The sequence below is a fragment of the Podarcis raffonei genome, chromosome Z, assembly GCF_027172205.1.
Source record: "Podarcis raffonei isolate rPodRaf1 chromosome Z, rPodRaf1.pri, whole genome shotgun sequence".
NCBI lineage: Eukaryota > Metazoa > Chordata > Lepidosauria > Squamata > Lacertidae > Podarcis > Podarcis raffonei.
In genome coordinates, this window is record NC_070621.1 from 4,861,531 (window position 1) to 4,882,510 (window position 20,980).

A 20,980-nucleotide genomic window follows, 5' to 3' on the forward strand; every position below is an offset into this window, starting at 1 on the left:
CTTTGCAGAGGTAACTGGCTGGTCACTGTGAGAAGAGGATGCTCAGATAGATGGGCCTTTTGCCTGATCCCTGCTGCCCTCCTCTTCCTTTTCGGTATGTGTTTGTGTGTCATGACAAGGCGAGGTGGGAAGAGTGAGCTTCTGCCTCTTCTGTGCACTTGTGTTGTGATTTTTCAGAGCATCTGTGGACCCTGCCCTCTGGAGGCAGGACCGGTTGCTCATTAGCTGAATTGCCTGCTGAAACTGGATACCTGGCTCCCTCCAGCCAAAAAAGCAGAGTTCCTGAAGCTATTTAAACAGGACAAGGGACACCTTCTCTCAGAGGCATCCTTCCCTCACATCCCACACCCCTTCTCCAGCACGTCTCCACACCACGCCAAACATCTCACTCCCTAATCCGTCTTCTCCATGGACTGACCTATTCAAGCATCACTTGAATCCTTAGGACAGGGAAGAAGCAGCCACCTGCAGGAACAAAAACCAGAGGAGACTCTCTTGAGATGCACTAGGGGCACTTGAACTCACAGCAGGGACTGGCATCTCTCAAAGCTTGAACATTCACAGTGGTTCCTTAGTTCAGGAATCAAATTGCTATGTGAAAAAAAGGAAAGCAGCCGCCTACAAGAGATCAGTTTAAAAACGCCTGTTGAGACCAATGACTGGAAGTGCTGTTCACCTGGATATAGAGTAAGTGTCCATTATCACTATGGGGGCAACTTTGCACACCTGTGCAGCTCTACTCAGCAGTGAGTTGTGCTGAATTGAACAGGGTACACCTCTCAGGTAAGAGGGTATAGCACTGCAGCCTAAGTGGGGTGGCAGGTAGGAACGTTGATCAAATGGGAAAAAATAGGTCAAGACTTAAGACTTCTAACTGTTTCTGAATAATTACAGTTCTCATTTAGAACCATTCTAGGTTGTTTGTGTGTTTTAAACTCTAGCTACTTGAAGAGAAGAAGGAAAATGAGGAAAAAGCATTCCCTTGGGCAATTCCTACTATTTTGCTTGTGTACATTTCTTGAAAGCATCAATGAAATGTTTTTAAATAACGAGTGTGGCCACCTCTGCCTTTTACTGGGAGGGAGACTCTTTAGCAGTCCATCTGGCAAGCTCTGGCTAGCTCTGCAACTGGAAACATGCTGAACCCCATTAAGGATGCACCACCCGCCACTCAGCCTCAGCCACAGAGTTCATGGGGGGCTGACTCAGGACTTCATCCTTTAAAGTAATGCAAATTGATGAACCCAACATTTCATCCATATGAAGCTGCTGCATATCAGTTCAGGCAATGGTCCTTCGTGTGTGTTTTTGTGTGTGTTTGTGTAGATGACAGACAGACAGATAGGACTGGTCTGTTGGTGAATTGCAGCCCTTTCCTGTTTTCCTTCGCAAGTGCTAATAGATGCAGATTGATATAGTATTTATGGGAGCGCAGGAGGCCTCCCATCGCCACTTTGCTTTAAATTACAGTATCTGGAGGAGAGTTCATTCACTTTTCATCACCTGTTGTTCAAGCACTGGTATGTTTCCCCCATAAATGTTCCTTTCCTTTCCTTTTTCCTTTCCTTGGGGAAGAGAACCTTGCAATGCCCTGCTTCTTCCTGCTCCTTCTCAGTATACTTACTTATTTGGAAGTTAAAGGAGCACTAAGCACTCCAGGCAGCTTCTCGCTCCCATCACTGTATGAATCCATCCACCCCCCCTGCCCCCTCCCCCAATTCAGGAAGTAGCTGTGGAAGCCAAAGAAAAGAAGCCTTGTGGCTCTTTCAAGGGCTGTCGCTGCAATCCTGCCTAGCACACCTACCGAAAGCCCTATTGGAAAAAAATGCCCAGCATTGCAGTGATGGCAGCTTAAGCTTGCAAGGATTACAGGATACTTCGTCAGATGCCTTTTTCTGCACAATGCATTTTGGGGGCATCTGCAGCCTATTTCTGCAAAGCATTTACTTAAAGGGAGTGTGTGTGTGTATGAAAAGTCCAACCCTCTTCCGTAACTCTTGTGCAACTCCTCACATACAATCTGGAGGAAAGTCATTTTGTGTCAGAGGTGCAACTGACTGGAGTGGGAAATCAAATTTTCAAAACCAAAACAAAACAAAACAAGTGAAACCCTAGACAACTCTACTCGGATTTAAGTCCCACTGGGTTCAATGAGACTTACTGTGCAATGCGATCCTATACTGTAGATGCTTACTTGGGTTAAATGAATAACTTTTAGAGGGGGTAGCTGTGTTAGTCTGTAGCAGCAAAGTGTGTTAATATGGTGCTCAAGTAAATGTAGCAGCCTGCAATGCTCAGTTGCCCCTGATTTTTCCAAAACCTGTCAAGATTGAAAAGTGCTCCAGAGGTACCATCCCTCCTTTTTTTTGCAACATACGTATTTGCAATACGTATATTTGCAAAAAAATTGAGGCAGCATTTATATCTACAGCCATGGAACGATTCTATATGTTATGTACCTATATATACATATATAATTTAAAGCCTTCCTTCTATTTGCAACTTTCCCAAGCGCTCTCCCCCCGTGTCTACACTAGAGGGCAGAAAAGAGCAGCAGCTGCACGGAGCTGCTTTTGGTTTGGTTTGTTTTTTAACTCCAAAAACCCACCCCAAACCTTTTTTCCCCTCACTGCTCCAAATCTTCCTTTTTCCTCTTTCCAAAGTCCAGAGGCGAGTTCCTTGTGGCGGAAGAACACCGGTATCTGCATCTGCAAGAGCAGAAAGCGTCTCCACTCGTGCGCGCCTGCTCTACCGCCACCAGGCAATAGCTGAGCAAAGCCCCTGTGCCTAGAGGTGGGGAAGGAAAGAAAGAGGGGGGATCGTATCCCCCCCACAACTGAGATTTCTTTCTTTTTTTTAAGAGGGTGGGTGCGAGGGAGAGAAAGGAGACGCGTGTCGGGATCCCAGTCTAAGGCTGCAGCGGCGGCGGCGGCGGCGGCAACACCCGCGTCCGGCGATCATGCGGGCGCTTCGCTTCCCAATGTGCCGTTTCGTCTCTCCTTCCTCCCCTCCTTTTTTCCCAAGGCACCCGCGATCGGAGACTTAAATGGGATTTAAAAGTCCTGCTCCTCCGCCAGCGACCAAGGGACTGCAGCGAAGAGCGCGAGCGCAACGGGAGCGAGGCGAAGGGGGATCTCTGGGGCTGCGGAGCTGAAGAGCCCCGTCCGAGGGAGGGAGGGTGGGAGGAGGGCGGGCAGGCAGGCAGGCAGGCGGGGGGGTTCGAGGGGAAAAGGATGCGCCCCCAAGGCAGCTTTCTGAGGGATCGCAGCGAAACAATGCACTAAAACGTGATGAAGCTGGAATTAGCACCGCTCTCCAAACTCAAAGCAGCGGCGGCCGCAGCAGCAGCAGCGAGCAGGGGGTGAGTAGAAAGACCGGAGGTGAGAATGTTAGGGGCACGAGTGCTTCTGCTGTGTGTGTGTCGCCCCCCTCCCGCCCCCCTGCAGCAGAATTTGCTCCCCAAACGCAGCGAGGCTGGTTCTTAAACCACCTTAAAAAAAAAAAGTAAATGGAGGATTGTACCTTGCCCAGTGGTGCAGTTAGATAATTTTATTTATTTGATTTAGCAGAATCTTAGAATTGCAGAGTTGGAAGGGACCCCTGGGGTCATCTAGTCCAACCCCCTGCTATGCAGGAATCTAACTAAAGCATCCATGACAGATGGCCACCCGACCTCTGCTGAGAAACCTCCAAGGAAGGAGAGTCCACCACTTTCTGAAGGAAACCATTCCACTGTTGGACTGCTCCTACCATCAAAAAGTTCTTCCTGATGTTTAGTCTCCTTTCTTGAAAGTTGAAAGAATTGGTTTGGGACCTGCCATTCTGAGCTGCAGAAAACAAGCTTGCTCTATCTACCATGTGATAGGCCTTCAAGTATTTAAAGATGGTATCATATCTCCTCTTTACCAGGCTAAACATACCCAATTCCATCAACTATTCCTCATAAGGCTTTCCAGACCCTTGATTGCCCTCCTCTGCACACTTTCCAGCTTGCCAACATCCTTCTTAAACTGTGGTGCCCAGAAATGGACACAGTACTCCAGGTGTGATCTGACCAAGGTAGAAGAGAGCATGATTATTACTTCCCTTGATCTGGACACTAAAGTACTTCAGTTGATGCAGCCTAAAATAACATTCACCTTTTTTTACTGCTGCAACACACTGTTGAGTCTCATGGCTTCATAGGGGAAGAGGTGTAGCACAGTGATAGAGCATCATCCCCAGCATTTCTGGGTAGAGCTGGGAAAAAACCCTCCCTGCCTTTTCAGCCAGTCTAGGTAAGGCTGACCTTAACAGACCAATGGTCTGATTTGGTGTTAGGCAGCACCCTATATTGTTCCTCTTTAATTCAGCCCTTTATTCAGAACCATGAGGACTGGAATCTATTCATGTTCATGGGGAGGGATTTATGGGAAGAGCATCTCCTCATACCTGAGGGTTCCAGGTTTGATCTCCAATGGCCTCTCCAGGTATGGCTGGGAATGTCCCTTGCCCAGAACCGAGGGCAGCTGCTGCCAGCCAGTGTTGGCAACACTGAGCTATACAGACCAATGGTCTGACTCAGTATGAGGCAGCTTCTTATGTTCCTGTGTCACTTCATTTCAATTATGAATTGCTTCCCATTGAACATCACCAAATGATTAAAACACACATGAACTATTATATCACACACACACGTATATGCCATTATACACATACATACACTTGCATGCACACATATATACAATATGTATATATAAATCATACAAATTTCAAATTCATTTCAGGTACAGGCTGGGACTAAAAGGAAACTACTTTTTAGAGACTGTAGACTCAGCGGCCCACCCAACCGTCTTTAGATGGTGGTGTGCATTAGATGTGATAAGCCAGCCCTGCTTATGCTTAGGGAACTTGCAGCTTGTTCTTTGCCCCTGAAGACCCCAAAGACCCACTCTTCCCATAAGACAATCTGAAGCAAGTGAAGGAAAAAATAAAGCAGGCTGGAAGAGCTGTAAGTTCATCAGGTCTAGAGTATAAAATTTCCTAACTGTAGTTCTGATCAGAGATGCAAGATTTGAGGATGAGGAGACCTCTCTCTCTCTCTCTCTATCTGATCAAGGAGAGTGGCACCATCAGGACAGGCAGAGGTCTGGTCTCCTGCCTGGCAGAATGAACAATCCTGAAGTAAACAAACCAATACGCATTGCCCTCCAATGGTGGGTTCCTGCTATAATGTCATTTGAAGCAAAGCACATTTCCATCTTAATGGGACAGAGGCAGGTCAGACCATCAAATATCTGAGAGCCTCAAATGACCTAACTGTATCCCTGACCAAGGAACAGGCAGAGGGGTGTGATATCTGGCCATGGGAAGGGTGTGTGTGTGTTGACATGTATGGATATGTAGTTTTGGTGTACTTTGGGGGAAATCTGCTTTGGCTAAGGGCAAAAATGAGTGAATTTTTTTTAAAAAAACCAACTGCTCCCATGCAGGACTGTCAGAAGATTGAAATGCAAAGGTCTGGAAGAGGTTGATGGAAGGTGTATGTGTGTGTATGTTATATTGTCTACTCTGGTGGAGGAGGAAAGAGGGAGATGTAAGAATGTGGAATGGGCGAGCGGGCAGTGAACTTATTTAAAAGGCCTTTCTTAGCTCCCTGAGATGAGATGAAGGAAGGAAGGATTCCCGAATTATTAAGATGACTTTTGTCTATGTGAGAATGTGGTACAGGGATTGTGCCCTCTTCTTTTGAGTTGCTCATCATTGGCAAAAAAACAGTAACTAATAATAGTTTTCTGCATCAGAAGGTTGTGTTCATGTACCTTCATCTCCCGTCAGGAGGTGGGGGCAGGGACAGGTAGCAAAGTGTTAAACCTCACAGTCACCAAGGCAGCAACCCTAAGCATGGATCCTGGGCCTGTGATGCAGAAGTGCTGTGGAGGGGGAGGATTAGGTGTGCAAGAAGACCTTTTGCTTTCAGAATCTGCAACCTCCCTTCCCCAAAATGTGTCATGCTTCCTGGAGACATATGCTTTGCATGCAGAAGGTCCCAGGTTGAGTCTCCAACATCTTCAGGTGGGACTGGCAGTGTCTGCTGTAGAGCTGCTGCCAGTCAGTGTAGACAGTATTGAGTTGGTTGAACCAATGGTCAAACTTAGTATAACTTCCTCTTGTTCATTAGGAGTATCTATAGCTTAGCAGCAAAGTGCATGCTTTGGATGCAGAAGGTCCCACCGTCCCATGTTCAACCTCTGGCGGGAAAAAACTTGGCCTGAGATGCTGGAGAGCTGCTGCCAGTCAGAGTCAGGGGGCAATGCTGGATGTGGCGGAGCAAAACTCAGTGCTGGAGTATTTGCTTTGCAGGTGGAAGGTCCAAAGTTTAGCCTCCAGTTATGAGACCTTCCTCATTGAGGAGCTATTGGCCATAGTTGTCCAGGCTTCACCAGCACTCTTAAGGTCTTTGGGACTCCAGTTCCCATCACACCTGAGCACTGGCCATTCTGGACAGATTTCACGGGAGTTGCAGTCCAACATCTTGACGGCACCAGGTTGAAAAGGGCTGCAGCAAACTATTGCAGGATGGCTCAATCGTATACTCAGCAGAAACTGAAACACAGAACACTGTCTTACACCAAGCCAGACAATGAGTGCATTTAGCTCAGCACTGTCTACAGACCTCAGCAGCTGCCCAGAGTCTTCTCAGGCAGGGATTTCCCCTCTGGAGGTGCCAGGGATTGAACCTGGCACCTTCTACATGCAATGTAGGTGCTCTGCCACTCAGATAATACTGAACTGTTGCACTACCCCTAAGCATAAAGCATTCCAGCCCCCTGTTTTGAATTAATTAGGAGCTAAGGAAGCTGTCTTCTACTAAGCAAACTATTGGTCTACTGAGGTCAGTGTCAACTACCCTGACCAACAGCGACTCTTCAGATTCGGGATTGAACCTGGGATCTTCTGCATGCAAAGCAGGGGCTCTGCTCCTGAGCTGTGGGCCTTCTCTTCTAAGGGAGTGTGCAAGTGAAGTGCCTCTTATTGAGACAGAGAGTGCTGCTAGTTAAAAGAGGTCAGGTAGCACTAACTGACAAGAAGCAACTTCTGCCTGAGACCTTGGAGAGCTGCTGCTAGTAGATGACAGCCTGGCCTGGTATAACACAGCTTCCGATATCTGCATGCTCTGGTTACGTCCTCAGCACAAGCTAATTTTTAGATGCATATTTGGCAGATTTTGTGAGTCTGCCTATGACTGACTCTGCAGAAAAGTAGCGGTGGTGGGGAAGAGAACGACAGAGAGAGATTTCTGTTTTGCCCAGACTTTGCTTCAGCATGTCTGAAAGCCTCGGAATGGCTCCTCCTTTTTGCCCAGGTATACCTGCCTGCCATCTCTGTTGGGTTTTCTCCCCCAGGAGCTAGGTGTTTGCGTTTTGCAGGGGAAACACCTGCCTGGCTTTAGAGCTGGCTCTGAATCAGAGAGGTGGATGACTGCAGCTTTCAGGGGGAAGAGAGAAGTGGAAAGGGACTGAGCTTGAAAAGGGAAGCCTAAGATTTATCAATAGGAGGGAGAAGAGAGACCAAGTATGCGCATGGACTTATTTGGGCTCAACCTGTCCTGCATCTGGTGTCATATACAAGCCAAAACAGTGGGCCAAAAAGTTTGTAAGCACCAACAACCAGCAAGTCACTTGGCAAGGTGTGTGTGTGTGTGTGTGTGTGTGTGTGTGTGTGTGTGTGTAAAAGAGAAGAACTTAGCCTGCTGGCTGCATCCAGCCCCCACCTTCCCAGTAGCTGGGAAGCAAGCATTTCTTATAAGACAAGGAACCTGCGGCCTGCTTGATGTGACTGGTAGCCCCTTCAGCATGGCCAGTGGTCTACACCTGGAGAGCTGTGCGCTCAACAAACCTAGTAAAAGGAAAAATAGAAACAAGGAGAACCCAATTTTGAAAGTTTGCTCCTGTCAGTTACAGGCCTGATAATTGAAAGCTGGGCTTGCTTTTTCCATGGAAATGGGGAGAGGAGGGGGGTGTTGCCAGTCTTTTCCTGGAAGCAGGTTCTCTCTCCCCTCCCTCTCACACTTTTCCTGTGATGTTGTGACTCTCCTTCATGTTTCAGGCTCAAATGCTGCTGGCTGCCTACAACCAATGTAAACCAGACAATGTGCTCCCAGGGGAAGGTTGTGGATCACTGTGTGCCAGTAGAACCCTGGTTAATTTATTGCCTTTTTTGTTACAGGCTCAGCTTGCTAACCTTATTCTCTTTTTCTTTAGCTGGTGACCTGTTGCTGCAAGTTTCTATCTGAAGATATTTTGAAACTGAAGTAACTTTTGTGTTTTCTTCTTTTTAGGGGATTCCCTTTTCTCTGGACCGTTTTCTATTTCACCTGTTTCCTAGGATTCACACAGGGAGGTCCTGAAGGTAAATTTCAATTTTGAGAGTCCTTTCCTACCCACTTTGGTAGCGGGTGGGTGGGTGAAGAGAAGTCTTTTATCGAGCAAACCATTGATTGCTTTTCTGCTTGAAGCACTCAAGGCAAGGTAGAAAACATAAAAGCTGGGGTGGGCACCCTCTGTCCTCTGATCTGCGCCTTGAGAAGTACATAGAGCTGAAAGGGGAAGTGGGAAAAAGCGCCACTCTTCCAACTTCCTCCTTCAGCTCTATGTACTTTTCAAGAGGAAAAAACATGGCCACCTAAACAACCTCATCACCAAGGGTACCACAGCTTTCATAGGCACCATTTTAGCGACCCCTGGTTTAACAAGGAATTCCTACCTGGTTGTGCTTCTGTGTGCCACAGAACACCTGCTACTCCTGTGTAGGGGAATGAGTGTACAGGGAGAGGAGCAAGGCCACCCTTTCAGCCCTCCCCGAGTGCAGCTGCTTTCCCCACATCCATATGTTTTAGAAGAACAAAATCCAGCATGTGAGCTGCTGTTCTTGAGTAGGGGGGATAGCACAATCAGGACACACAACCAGGTGTTCCAGTTGCATGGAGCTCCTACATGTGAGCCAAAGCTCAGATATTAAGTTTTCTTCACACTCAACTGCAGCCAACACGTCACTGTGAGAGAGAAACATATGATGCCCGGGGCAGCAGTTAAAGCAGAACCATGCTTTTCTCTCACATGAATAGGGATAAAGATGTCCAGCAATGTGCAGTGCCTTGATACATGGTAATGGTTGGAGCAGTGGCTTGTGTATTTCCCCTCACCAGATAATTTTCCCCTCACCAGATAATTATGTTCAGTAGGGTTGGAATGCTCGGTGGTTAGAAATGGAGAAAGTCTGCTGCATATGTATACAAGCTCACCTTGCACCTGCAAGGTCTTCTTGGACTCTTCCCCTGAGAAAAAGAATCTGATAGTAATGTGCAGCTGGGACAACTCATCTTTGATTGAACCATAACTTAGTTGACAACACATCAAGTAGTTGAAGGCTGGTGGTGTTAGGATGCTGCCTTGTATCTTTTCAGACCATTGGTCTATCTAGCTCAGTATTGTCTACACTGACTGGCAGTGGCTCTCCAGGGTTTCAGACCTGGGACTCCCCCTATTCTACTTGTAGATGCCAGGGATTGAACATGGGAGTTTCTGCATGCAAAGCACATGCTCTACCATTGAATGATGGCCTTCCTGCCTGTTGCTGGTTCTGCATTGTTTACAGGTGGTTGTACTTGAATTGATGGTCCTGACTTGCACTTAATGTTCTTATTGGTGCATCCCATATCTATTATCATTATCATTAACACTGCTCAGAGGTGAAGGCCTACTGAATTGAGTGGGCCTTATTCCCGGGTAAGTGGGGTTAGAATGGCAGCATTGGGCTCTAAAGTACTAATGAGTGATGGTTTCCAATGGCTGCAAACCTCAATCATCCCTCTATCCTTGCTCATCCATCACTCCTGAAGTTTGAACTAGAACTCAGGTGTGAGCAAACTTTATGCTTGCAGAATCTATCTTGTTTCATTTGTGCTAGAATCTCAAGATCCATCAAATTAAACCTGGTGCAAAAAATGTATACCGATGTTAGAATTAAGCAACTTTAAGCACAGAAATATGTTTTCAGTGGCAGATTTGCTCATGGTCCTCCACTCCTGGTTCCCCTATTCATTTTGTCAACATAATTGAAAAAAGAAGTCATTTTGTTGCTGTCATAGTTAAGCAATTGGACACTGGAAATTGAACAATCTACTGCAAATCATGCTGTGATCTCCCAGGAGATCCAGACATTCTTTCTTCTGCCTCACTCTGCGAAGTAGATGGTGTAAAGGTCCTTCTCATCTTCCCATTAATGCAGGTCATTGCTTGGCCTCTTTGCTTGTCCTTCAGAACCATTTCCTCCTCTTTCCCTGCCTTCACTGAAGAGGGTTTATAATTCAGCAAACACATTCCATATGCCATATGGAATGGGTTTGCTGAGTTATGGAGGGAAGGAGTAGGAAAAATGCACTCTTTCTGCTACAAGACAGAATGGGTTTTCTCCCATTCAAAGTGGCTGCAGGCTGAATATGAGGTTAGTGGGTCTTCTTGTTTCTGCTGCCGCCACATGTTCTACTTCCAAAATGTTAGGGGGTGTCAAGATTCAGCTCCAGCCCAGATTTCAAACCCCAGGTCTCCTCAAGGGGAGCTAGACTTGCCAGTCAGTGGTGGCTCTTTGCCATTGGGACTAGCATGGAGGAAGGCAAAGAAGGCCCAAAAGTAGGTGGAGCCAGAGACAATGACAGGCAGAGCCAACTAATTCTAGTTTTGCTCCTATCCTCCCTGCTGAGTTCTCCAAGGCTAAGAGAGAGGAAGCTGAAATGCAGGGCTGCCTCTTGGACTGGTTGTAGGTAAGAAGTCTGGCAAGTAGGGTCTAGCTGAGGGCAGACAGGTTGGTTGGGCAGTGTACCAGTTGCCCAAAGGAACTATTCTTCACTGCCTCCAGCAGGTCTCCACATTGAATTGAGTTTCCCTGCTCCATGACTGGCATTCCCCTCGCCACAACCCAACAACCAGCTGCCTCAGTTTCTGCCCATCTTGTGTCTCTCAAGGGCACAGGAGCAGAGGAAACATTGAGCCACACAGGAGCATCAGAGCCACTTCCAAAGTGCCTGGCTAGCTGCATGCGAGGCTATTCAGGAGGAAGAGGAAATGCATGGAAGCACCTGCCCATATCAGGGCCTGTGAGCCAGGAAGGGGTGGGACCCTCCAGTTCCTTTGTAAAATTCCCGGCTGAGCTGCTTCGTTGCTGAAGCAACAGCTTCCTTTCAAGCTGCTGTCCCTCCGCTGTAAGGTAAAGGGACCCCTGACCATTAGGTCCAGTTGTGGCCGACTCTGGGGTTGCGGCTCTCATCTCGCTTTACTGGCCGAGGGAGCCGGCATACAGCTTCTGGGTCATGTGGGTCATGACAAAGCCGCTTCTGGTGAACCAGAGCAGCGCACAGAAACACCGTATATCTTCCCACTGGAGTGGTACCTATTTATCTACTTGCACTTTGTCATGCTTTCGAACTGCTAGGTGGGCAGGAGCAGGGACCGAGCAATGGGCGCTCACTCCGTCACAGGGATTTGAATCTCCAACCTTCCGATTGGCAAGCCCTATGCTCTGTGGTTTAGACCACAGCGCCACCTGCGTCCCATCTAAGAGGCAGTAACTGCCTCTAAATGCCAGATGCTGGGAACCACAAGTGGGGAGAGCTGCTGTTGCACTCAGGTGCTGCTTGCGGGGTTCCCTTAATGGGCATCTTGTTGGCCACTGTGACTGCAGGATGCCAGGCTATTTATTTATTATTAATTTGAGTTATTACCCACCCTTCACCCTAAGACCCCAGAACAGATTACAACAATAAAACATGCAATTATAAAACAAATAAGCAATTGCAATTATTACATAAGAAAAATCAGTTCCATATATAAAACAGTTTAAAATAATTCCATGTGTAAGAGCAATGCGATTTCATATACAGATGCAGACTGGGGTGGTTATCTCAGCATATGTGGGTGGTTGGAAGAGAAAGGCGGAAGGGCCTTTGGCTTGATCCTGCAGGGCTCTGCTTATCTTATTAGGGAGAGTATATGGACACAGTTATCTGTGCCTCAATAACGGCCAGGCTGGATTACTGCAGTGTTGGGAATTCCAGTCTGTGGGCACCAAACGGCCTACAGAGATCTAGCAGGACACCCATCAGGCCTGCTAATCTCCTTTGACCAGATTACAATTTATAATGGCAGTGTGAGGGTCTCCTCACTCCCCCAAGCGCTGCTCCTGCTGCCAGTGGCTGCTGGCCACAATGGCAGTGCTCTAGTGATACCTCCTGAGGCAGCATGCCTCCAGATCCCAGTTACTGGGAATCACTAGCAGATACAGCAATATTGCACTGAGGTTCTGCTGGAGAGCTTTCCACTGCGGCATCTGGTTTGCCCCTGTGAGAACAGGGTGGTGGAGTAGATGGGCTTTGGCCTGATCCAGCAGGACTCTTTTTGTGGTCTTAAGTTCCTTATCTGGGGAAACAGAGGTCATATTCACCCCATGCATTTAAAGCACTGGGATACTGTTCTAAACAGCCATGGCTTCCCGCCAAATAATTCTGGGAGCTGTAGTTTGCTAAGGGTGCTGAGAATTCTTACAAGACGCCTTGTAAGACACATTTCCCTGAGTCGTTTAATAATCAGTCCCTCTTCATGGGGAACTATGGAAATGGTGAGGGGAATGGTGGTCCTTCTTATAGCACTCTGAAACTCTACAGCTTCCAGCATTCTTTGTGGTGTGAATGTGGTTAGACACATAGGGAATCAGCAAAAAATTGCTAGGGTGGGGGCTGGCCCTGGCCTGTAGGCCAGCTGTTGGTCACTATTGCCATATGGCATGGCTCGACCTCAGAGAACATGCTTTGCTTTACTATGCTGTGTTCTCTCTGCTTGTTAGTCTCCCCTTTTGCTTTACGATGATGGCACACAGAGCTTTCCATTCGGCTGACAGCCCAGCAATATTATAATGAGTTTCATCTGTTGCTGGCAATTCCCTTGGGGACATTGTGCCGGAGAATAGTTGGCTCTGCTGCCTTCCAGAAGGTCATTTGTCGGCCTAGTTCTTTTTAATAAAATACTATCACACTGCACTGACACTTAACAATCAAACTTCTCTATATACAGTGGTACCTCAGGTTAAGAACTTAATTCGTTTTGGAGGTCCGTTCTTAACCTGAAACTGTTCTTAACCTGAGACACCACTTTAGCTAATGGGGCCTCCCGCTGCTGCCGCACGATTTCTGTTCTCATCCTGAAGCAACATTCTTAACCCGAGGTACTATTTCTGTCTGTAACCTGAAGCGTCTGTAACCCGAGGTACCACTGTATATATATTCCTGGGTGGGGAAATAAAGCCTATGAAGATATGTCAGAGGGTGTGGGGTTTAGGTTGGGGACCTGAGCAACCTGTCCCATCCACTGGGCCAGTCAGGTGTGAGACTGGCAGCTGGGTGGAGGAAAATCAGAACTGATTGGCTGCTGAGGTCACCTAGTGAGTTTCATGGCTGGGTGGTAGGGTGATCACCTATAGGTCATAAAAGAAGGGGACTCATATTTGCATAAAATGTGCATAAGTTGATGTACAGATGCAAATGAATAAATTATTACTATCTTTTAAATAGAAATGCAATAGTGACACATCATGGACAGTCCCTCTTTCTTTCCCTTCTTACAGTCCTTTGTCTTTACACCAGACTTTATTTAACTTAGAGGACTCAGATTTACATAAAATTTGCATATGCTGATTCATCTCACCTTGTAGGAGAAGGCTGTGACCAAGGCGACCTGTTTGCTTGCTCAGTCTGCTCTTCAAGTGTTGTCCACAATGGATGGGATTTCAAAGCCCTCCTGTTTTCCTTTGTTAGGGTACTTTATTTTGAAACCAGACCACCCTTCAAAGAGAGGATGCTTTAGAACTAAAGGCTGCCCCTCCGTAGAGAAGGTCACATGGCCACTGTACTAGAGCAGTGATGTGAACCTGGGTCTCTGTCAGTCACCCTAACCACTGCACTAAACAGCTGTGAAAGGAAGGGATGAATAAAGACTGACTCCTACAAGTTTGTGCAACATACTGTCTTGTACACTGAGTAACACTCAATGACCTATGGCTGAAGGGCTGATGACAGGCAATACAAGTCTCTAAGGGCTGTTTCATAACCTCAAGGTCTGGCTGGATGTGGTCACTTAGCAACAAGCCTGTGCTTGCATGAAATCCATTGCAACAGTAATTGATGAGTAGATAGAATAGTACAGTGGTAATTGATACATGGTGGTCACCCACTAAGAACTCACATAACCCAGACCCTCCAAGTGTCCCTATTTCCCAGGGACATCCCTGATTTAGAGCAGCCATCCTGGTTTCTGATTTGATCCTGGAATGTCCCACTTTTCCTAAGGACGTCCCTATTTTCATTGGAGAAATGTTGGAAAGGTTACCAGACCCCCAAGCTGTCTGAAGGCAATTCTGTATAGGGAAGGTTTTTTTGTTTAATGTTTTAAGGTAAAGGTAAAGGTAAAGGGACCCCTGACCATTAGGTCCAGTCGTGACCGACTCTGGGGTTGTGGCGCTCATCTCACTATATTGGCCAAGGGAGCCGGCATACATCTTCCTGGTCATGTGGCCAGCAGGACTAAGCTGCTTCTGGCGAACCAGAGTAGCACACGGAAACGCCGTTTACCTTCCCGCCGGAGCGGTACCTATTTATCTACTTGCACTTTGATGTGCTTTTAAACTGCTAGGTTGGCAGGAGCTGGGACCGAGCAACGGGAGCTCACCCCGTCGTGGGGATTCAAACCGCCGAACTTCTGATCGGCAAGTCCTAGGCTCTGTGATTTTATTATGTTTTTATATACATATACAGTGGTACCTCAGTTTAAGAACAGTCCAGTTTAAGAATGCTTCGGTTTACAAACTCCGCAAAACTGGAAATAGTGTCCTGATTTGAGAACTTTACCTCGGTCTAAGAACTGAATCTGGAAGAGCACCGGTGGAAAAGCACCGGCAGTGGCAGGCCTCATTAGGGAAAGCACACCTCAGTTTAAGAACGGTTTTGATTTAAGAACGGACTTCCAGAATGTATTAAGTTCGTAAACCGAGGTACCACTGTACTATATACTTTACTATTTATACCCCACACATATTTCTGGGTTACCCCAGTATATATGTGTGTTTGTGTATATATAATTTCTATACCACTTTATATTTTTAAGAAAAATATCAAAGTGGTTACAGCATATTAAATCAATAAATCAATAAAACAATCTGAAAAAAGTCAAATACAGTGGTACCTCGGGTTAAGAACGTAATTCGATATGGAGTTCCATTCTTAATCTGAAACTGTTCTTAACCTGAGTTACCACTTTAGCTAATGGGGCCTCCCACTGCCGCCATGCAACCGCCGCACAATTTCTGTTCCCATCCTGAAGCAAAGTTCTTAACCTAAGGTACTATTTCTGGGTTAGCGGAGTCTGTAACCTGAAGCGTCTGTAACCTGAAGCGTCTGTAACCCGAGGTACCACTGTACTGTATATACAGTCAAAGCAACATAATTGAAAACTAAAATAGTAGTTTAAAACCTTAAAGATTTCAAAATAGAACATTACAAAGGAGGTCAACTACAGAATACATATTTAACATAATAGGGCTGGTGAGACTGGGCCCTGCCCTCTAGGCCAGGTGGAAAGGGCCTTATAGGGAGCGGCCTCCATGCCCCACAGCTGGGCGATGTTCCTCCAGCCACATGAGGAGCCTCTTCAGTGGGGCTGGTGAGTGTGGGCCCTGCCCCCTAGGCTGCGTGGAAAGGGTCTTGCAGGGAGCGGCCTCCATGCCCCACAGCCGGGCGATGTTCCTCCAGCCTCATGAGGAGTCTCTTCAGTGGGGCTGGTGAGTGTGGGCCCTGCCCCCTAGGCCAGGTGGAAAGGGCCTTATAGGGAGCGGCCTCCATGCCCCACAGCCGGGCAATGTTCCTCCAGCCTCATGAGGAGCCTCTTCAGTGGGGCTGGTGAGTGTGGGCCTTGCTGCCTAAGCCAGGTGGAAAGGGCCTTATAGGGAGCGGCCTCCATGCCCCACAGCCGGGCGATGTTCTTCCAGCCTCATGAGGAGCCTCTTCAGTGGAGCTGGTGAGTGTGGGCCCTGCCCCCTAGGCCAGGTGGAAAGGGCCTTGCAGGGAGCAGCCTCCATGCCCCACAGCCGGGCGATGTTCCTCCATCCTCATGAGGAGCCTCTTCAGTGGGGCTGGTGAGTGTGGGCCTTGCTGCCTAAGCCAGGTGGAAAGGGCCTTATAGGGAGCGGCCTCCATGCCCCACAGCCGGGCAATGTTCCTCCATCCTCATGAGGAGCCTCTTCAGTGGGGCTGGTGAGTGTGGGCCTTGCTGCCTAAGCCAGGTGGAAAGGGCCTTATAGGGAGCGGCCTCCATGCCCCACAGCCGGGCAATGTTCCTCCAGCCTCATGAGGAGCCTCTTCAGTGGGGCTGGTGAGTGTGGGCCTTGCTGCCTAAGCCAGGTGGAAAGGGCCTTATAGGGAGCGGCCTCCATGCCCCACAGCCGGGCAATGTTCCTCCATCCTCATGAGGAGCCTCTTCAGTGGGGCTGGTGAGTGTGGGCCCAGCCCCCTAGGCCAAGTGGAAAGGGTTTTGTAGGGAGCGGCCTCCACACCTCACAGCCAGGTAATGTTCTTCCAGCCTCATGAGGAGCCTCTTCAGGACATCCCTATTTTCACTGGCGAAATGGAGGGTAGGAATAACTTAAGTGCTGAAAGAGCTGCAACTGGTGGCCTGCTTTCCTCTAGGCACAATTCAGGGTACTCCAGAATGAGGCCACCAGTTGCAGTCCCTTTAACGCAGGGGTTATGTGAGTTCTCAGTGTTTCAAATCCTAAAAAACTTGGGCCTCAAATATCTGAAATACTCCCTCCATCCCTATAGACCCTCTTGGATGTAAAGATTGTCAGAGAGGGCCCTCTTGGTAGCTCCACCATCTTCAAAATTGTGGAGAATAGTGGCCTGGGAGAGGGCATTCTCTGTGGTAGCCCCTTAGCTGTGAAATTCCCTCCTCACAGAAGTATGTCTGGCACTTTCAATGTGTAGCTTTCGTCATATGCTGGCCTCTGATTACACACACACTGCACCCTTTGCTTATTTATTTGGTCTTTGTCTATTTTTCTTTCCATCCAGAGGACGGGATGTTTGGCGGCAGGGAGATTTTCCATAAAACACAGACACACACTTTTATATAAGCATATATAATCTTAGGACCAACACCATTATTCTAATGGTAAATTTTCATTGATTTTAATACTGTATTTTTTGCATTCTTGTAACTAGCCCTTGAGACCTTATGGCAAAGAACGGGTAAGAAATCTAAATGATAATGTAAACAAATAAAATCTGAGGACGGGAGGAACTCCTGAGATGTCCCCCCTTTTAAGGATAACCAAAAGGAGTCACTGTGCTATTGCCACAGCTGCCTTGTTGGTATGCATCGTTGTCCAAACATCTGCTGGTTGGTGAGCTCACCCCCTTTCCCTCTCCTTTAATAGCAAAACCGTCTCCCTTGGATTTGTGCAAAGTTTGAGAGCACTGGAAGACCTTCTTGTGTCATTAGCAGGCAACAAGTGTTTTAAGGCTCTTGACGGGTTGCTGAAGCCTTTGAAAGGAGCCTGCTGTTCAGGTCTCTTCTCTCCCCCCCCCCCACGCCAGGTCTGTCTCCATCTTTAAGGTAGACACCCTTGCAGTGTGGTCCTCTCTTACAGAAATGGGCCTTGGTGGCCTTATCCAACACTGGTGGGCAGCAGCGCCAGGATCAGAGCTTGGCTGCTGTGCTGGGTCTAAACTGCCACTTTAATTTCTCACGATACTCCTGCCCTAGCACTGCTCTGGGGCAGTGTGGGGAATTTAAGTGGTGGTTGAGAGACACAGGCATCTGGCATGGTCAGGATCTTTGGGCAAGTGTCACCATAGTGGTGGATATTGCCTGGATCCTATCCTGATGCTGGACTTCCATGACTATTTCCTCCACCTGGGAGAACTCAGAATATTTGTTTGTTCAATTTGGACCAGGCCTTCCTCCAAGTGAAACAGGGTAGCCTATACCAGCCCCCACAATATTACCTTGCTACAGCCCTGTGAGGTTCATTAGGGCTAGAGTAAGTGGAATCAGTATTGTGGAATCAGTTGCCCTAAGGGAAATGCCAGCCCATATCCTGCCGCCCCTGATATAATTTGGATTATACATTTCTAGGGAGAATCCAGTCAGGGTTGTTGTTGTTGCTGCTGCTGTTGTTGATGTTGTTTTTAAACAAAAGCCCTGTGTTTGTGATATCTTAGTAACAATATTCAGCCCTTTCTGGAATGCTCAAAGTAACTGGTTCAAATGAGTATCATGGTTTGAGGTGGGATTTCAACTCCAAGTCTTGCTGGATCCTAGGATGACATTCTAACTGTGTTTACCAACTGTTTGGAACTCTGGGCACATTTACAAATTGAGGAAACTACTGTGGACACCCTAACTAAGCATGCACCACAAACTTTTCTAGGTTGGGGGGAACCTCAGGCCCAGGGACCAAGGCATCTCAGTATGGCCCTTGGACTTCACCTCAGGCCACATGGCCTCACTAGCCATACCCTCTTTCCTCAGGCCACATCAAAAATTCAAAGGTAAAATTTATGTTTGTCCCTCCTCCCACCTTTGCCTCTGGCCTCACATGTGCCCCACAAGATTCCCTATCCTCGACTTGTGCTATTGGCTACAACACAATGATTATTTGAAGCCCCGTCTTAGCAGGGGGGGCGGGACCAGGTAAACCCCCACAGATGCATTCTCTAACAATTATGCAACACTACATCTAATGTTTGTGGTCTTGTTCTGCATCTTTTGTATCAAAAGTGTGTGGGTTGTTGTTGTTTTTTGGTAATGTCAGGCAGATACTTTCCTTAGTCTCCCTCTTTTGCTCCTGGAAGGGTTTATAGCGATATAGCAGTGACTTTAGGAGCAATATGAGTGGCAAAATTGTGCATTAAAATATGCAGGAAAGAGAGGAAAAAAGGTGTGGAGACTGAAAATAAGAAAGTTTCTTGAAGCTGAGTCTGTTTATCAATTTTTGCAAAACATAAAGCAAGAGAGAGAGAGGAGCAGAACCTGTGGTATTAGCTTTTTTATAAAATGTAATCTCCCTCCTCCCTGTCCGATTTATTACTTCCTCACGTAAGAGATGAACATCTGGCGAAATCACTTAAGCAAACATTTTTCAGTCTGCGCTGTATGCTAACGTTGAGAAAAGGAGGACTGAAATATTTAGCTGTTTCCCTCTCTCTTTTGGGGGACGGCCATATTAATATACTGTACTGGAGTTCTCACTCATGTTTCTCCACTCCCAGTGGAGCTAGGGAATGCTGACATGTTTCTAGTCTGGCAGTAGGCCCTGCGACACACATGTAACCATCTCCACCTTATTTATTTATTTAAATATGTATAGGCCGCATTTTTATAAAAAAATATGGCAAATCAGTATACAGTATACAAAATTACAGTAAGAGAAATAAAAAATGTCCGTAAAACCATTACATTGCAAAGGACTGAATAGAACAGTTCTTAGAAGACATCTAAATTGGGGCTGGAACATGATGGAATAAAGGTCACCAACATGATGCTCTCAAAAAATATCCATAGATATTCCCTCTACTCCTTTTCTGTTTGTTCTGGCTCAGCCACTTCTACACCCCCCCAATAGAAGCCATTTTGTGTTGTTGTTGATTAAATTTGTATACCTCCCATCATCCATAGATGTCAGGGTAATTCACAGCATAAAAATACAAGATAAAAACACAAAATACATAATGAAAGCAAGAACAAAACAAAACAATACACACTTCTCCCACACCTCCCCACAGCAACCGTTTTGTGACTTGGTGCCCACAGTATTTTCCAAATGTGCCCCCCGGCCCAAAAAAGTTGGTGGCCCTTGTATAAAACATGACTAATTAAAACAATCCTATCCAACACAATTAACATACAACCACCTCAATTAATCTTTTAAAAACAGCCAAAATCAACCACTGAAAGCCCATTTTATTTTATTTTTTAAATAAGTGTTTTAGTTTCCATTTAAACGGCAGCAACAAGGTAACTGGCTGAATCTCAACTGGGTGAGTTTTCTAGAGTTGTGGAGCCACCACAAAGAAGTGTGTGTGCCTGACTCACAGCTAGGGTAAAGTTTAGTCAATGTCAAAGCTCAGGCAGGTGTGTGTGTGTTTGTGTGTGTGTGTTCTCTTTAGAGCAGGCATGGCCAAACATGGCCCTCCAGATGTTTTGGGACTACAACTCCCATCATCCCTAGCTAACAGGATCAGTGGTCAGGGATGATGGGAATTGTAGTTCCAAAACATCAAGAGGGCCATGTTTGGCCCTGCCTGCTTTAGAGTAGCCAGATCCAATATTGTTTAGGGTGTGGGTAGGCAACCTTCTCTCTCTTGAGGGCTTCATTCTATCTTTTGCCAGTGGTGGGCAGGACCAAGAACAAAAGTGTGTGAATTTATAATTCATAGATAGATGGATATGGAGTTATATGCCACCACCACCCTGCTTGCAGAGGTCTTTGGAAATTTAGGCTGAGGGCTATAAGCTGTTCAAAGCTGGTTCAGTGCATTGCAGATCAAGGCTAGCGCTTTTGATTTCCAGTAAACAACTGATTCCTTCTCCTTTTTCGTTTTCTCATATGGAAGTGAGGTGAGGAAGATGGAAGTGTGTGGGTGGGGAAAGAGTGCTGGCTGTTGATGTAGTTTTGTCTGTGATATGATTTATATTTGAGGGAGGGAGGCAATGGGAAGGTATACAGTGGTACCTCCGGTTACGAACTTAATTTGTTCTGGAGGTCCGTTTGTAACCCGAAACCGTTCTTAACCTGAGGTACCACTTTAGCTAATGGCGCTTCCTGTTGCTGCCGCGCCGCCACCGCGCGACTTCCGCTCGCATCCTGGGGCAAAGTTCGCAACTGGGAGCATCTACTT

At 47.0% G+C, this 20,980-nt stretch overlaps 1 protein-coding gene across 1 annotated transcript in view; it reads left to right on the forward strand.

Annotated features, from left to right (window-relative positions):
- The first annotated feature begins 3,220 nt into the window (after positions 1-3,220).
- COL27A1 (collagen type XXVII alpha 1 chain) overlaps positions 3,221-20,980 on the forward strand; it is a 262,533-nt gene continuing 244,773 nt past the window's right edge. Inside the window, exons 1-2 of the mRNA XM_053374834.1 lie at positions 3,221-3,361; positions 8,321-8,391. Coding sequence (XP_053230809.1) covers positions 3,291-3,361; positions 8,321-8,391 — 142 coding nt within the window. The 5' untranslated portion in view covers positions 3,221-3,290. The remainder of the gene's footprint in view (positions 3,362-8,320; positions 8,392-20,980) is intronic.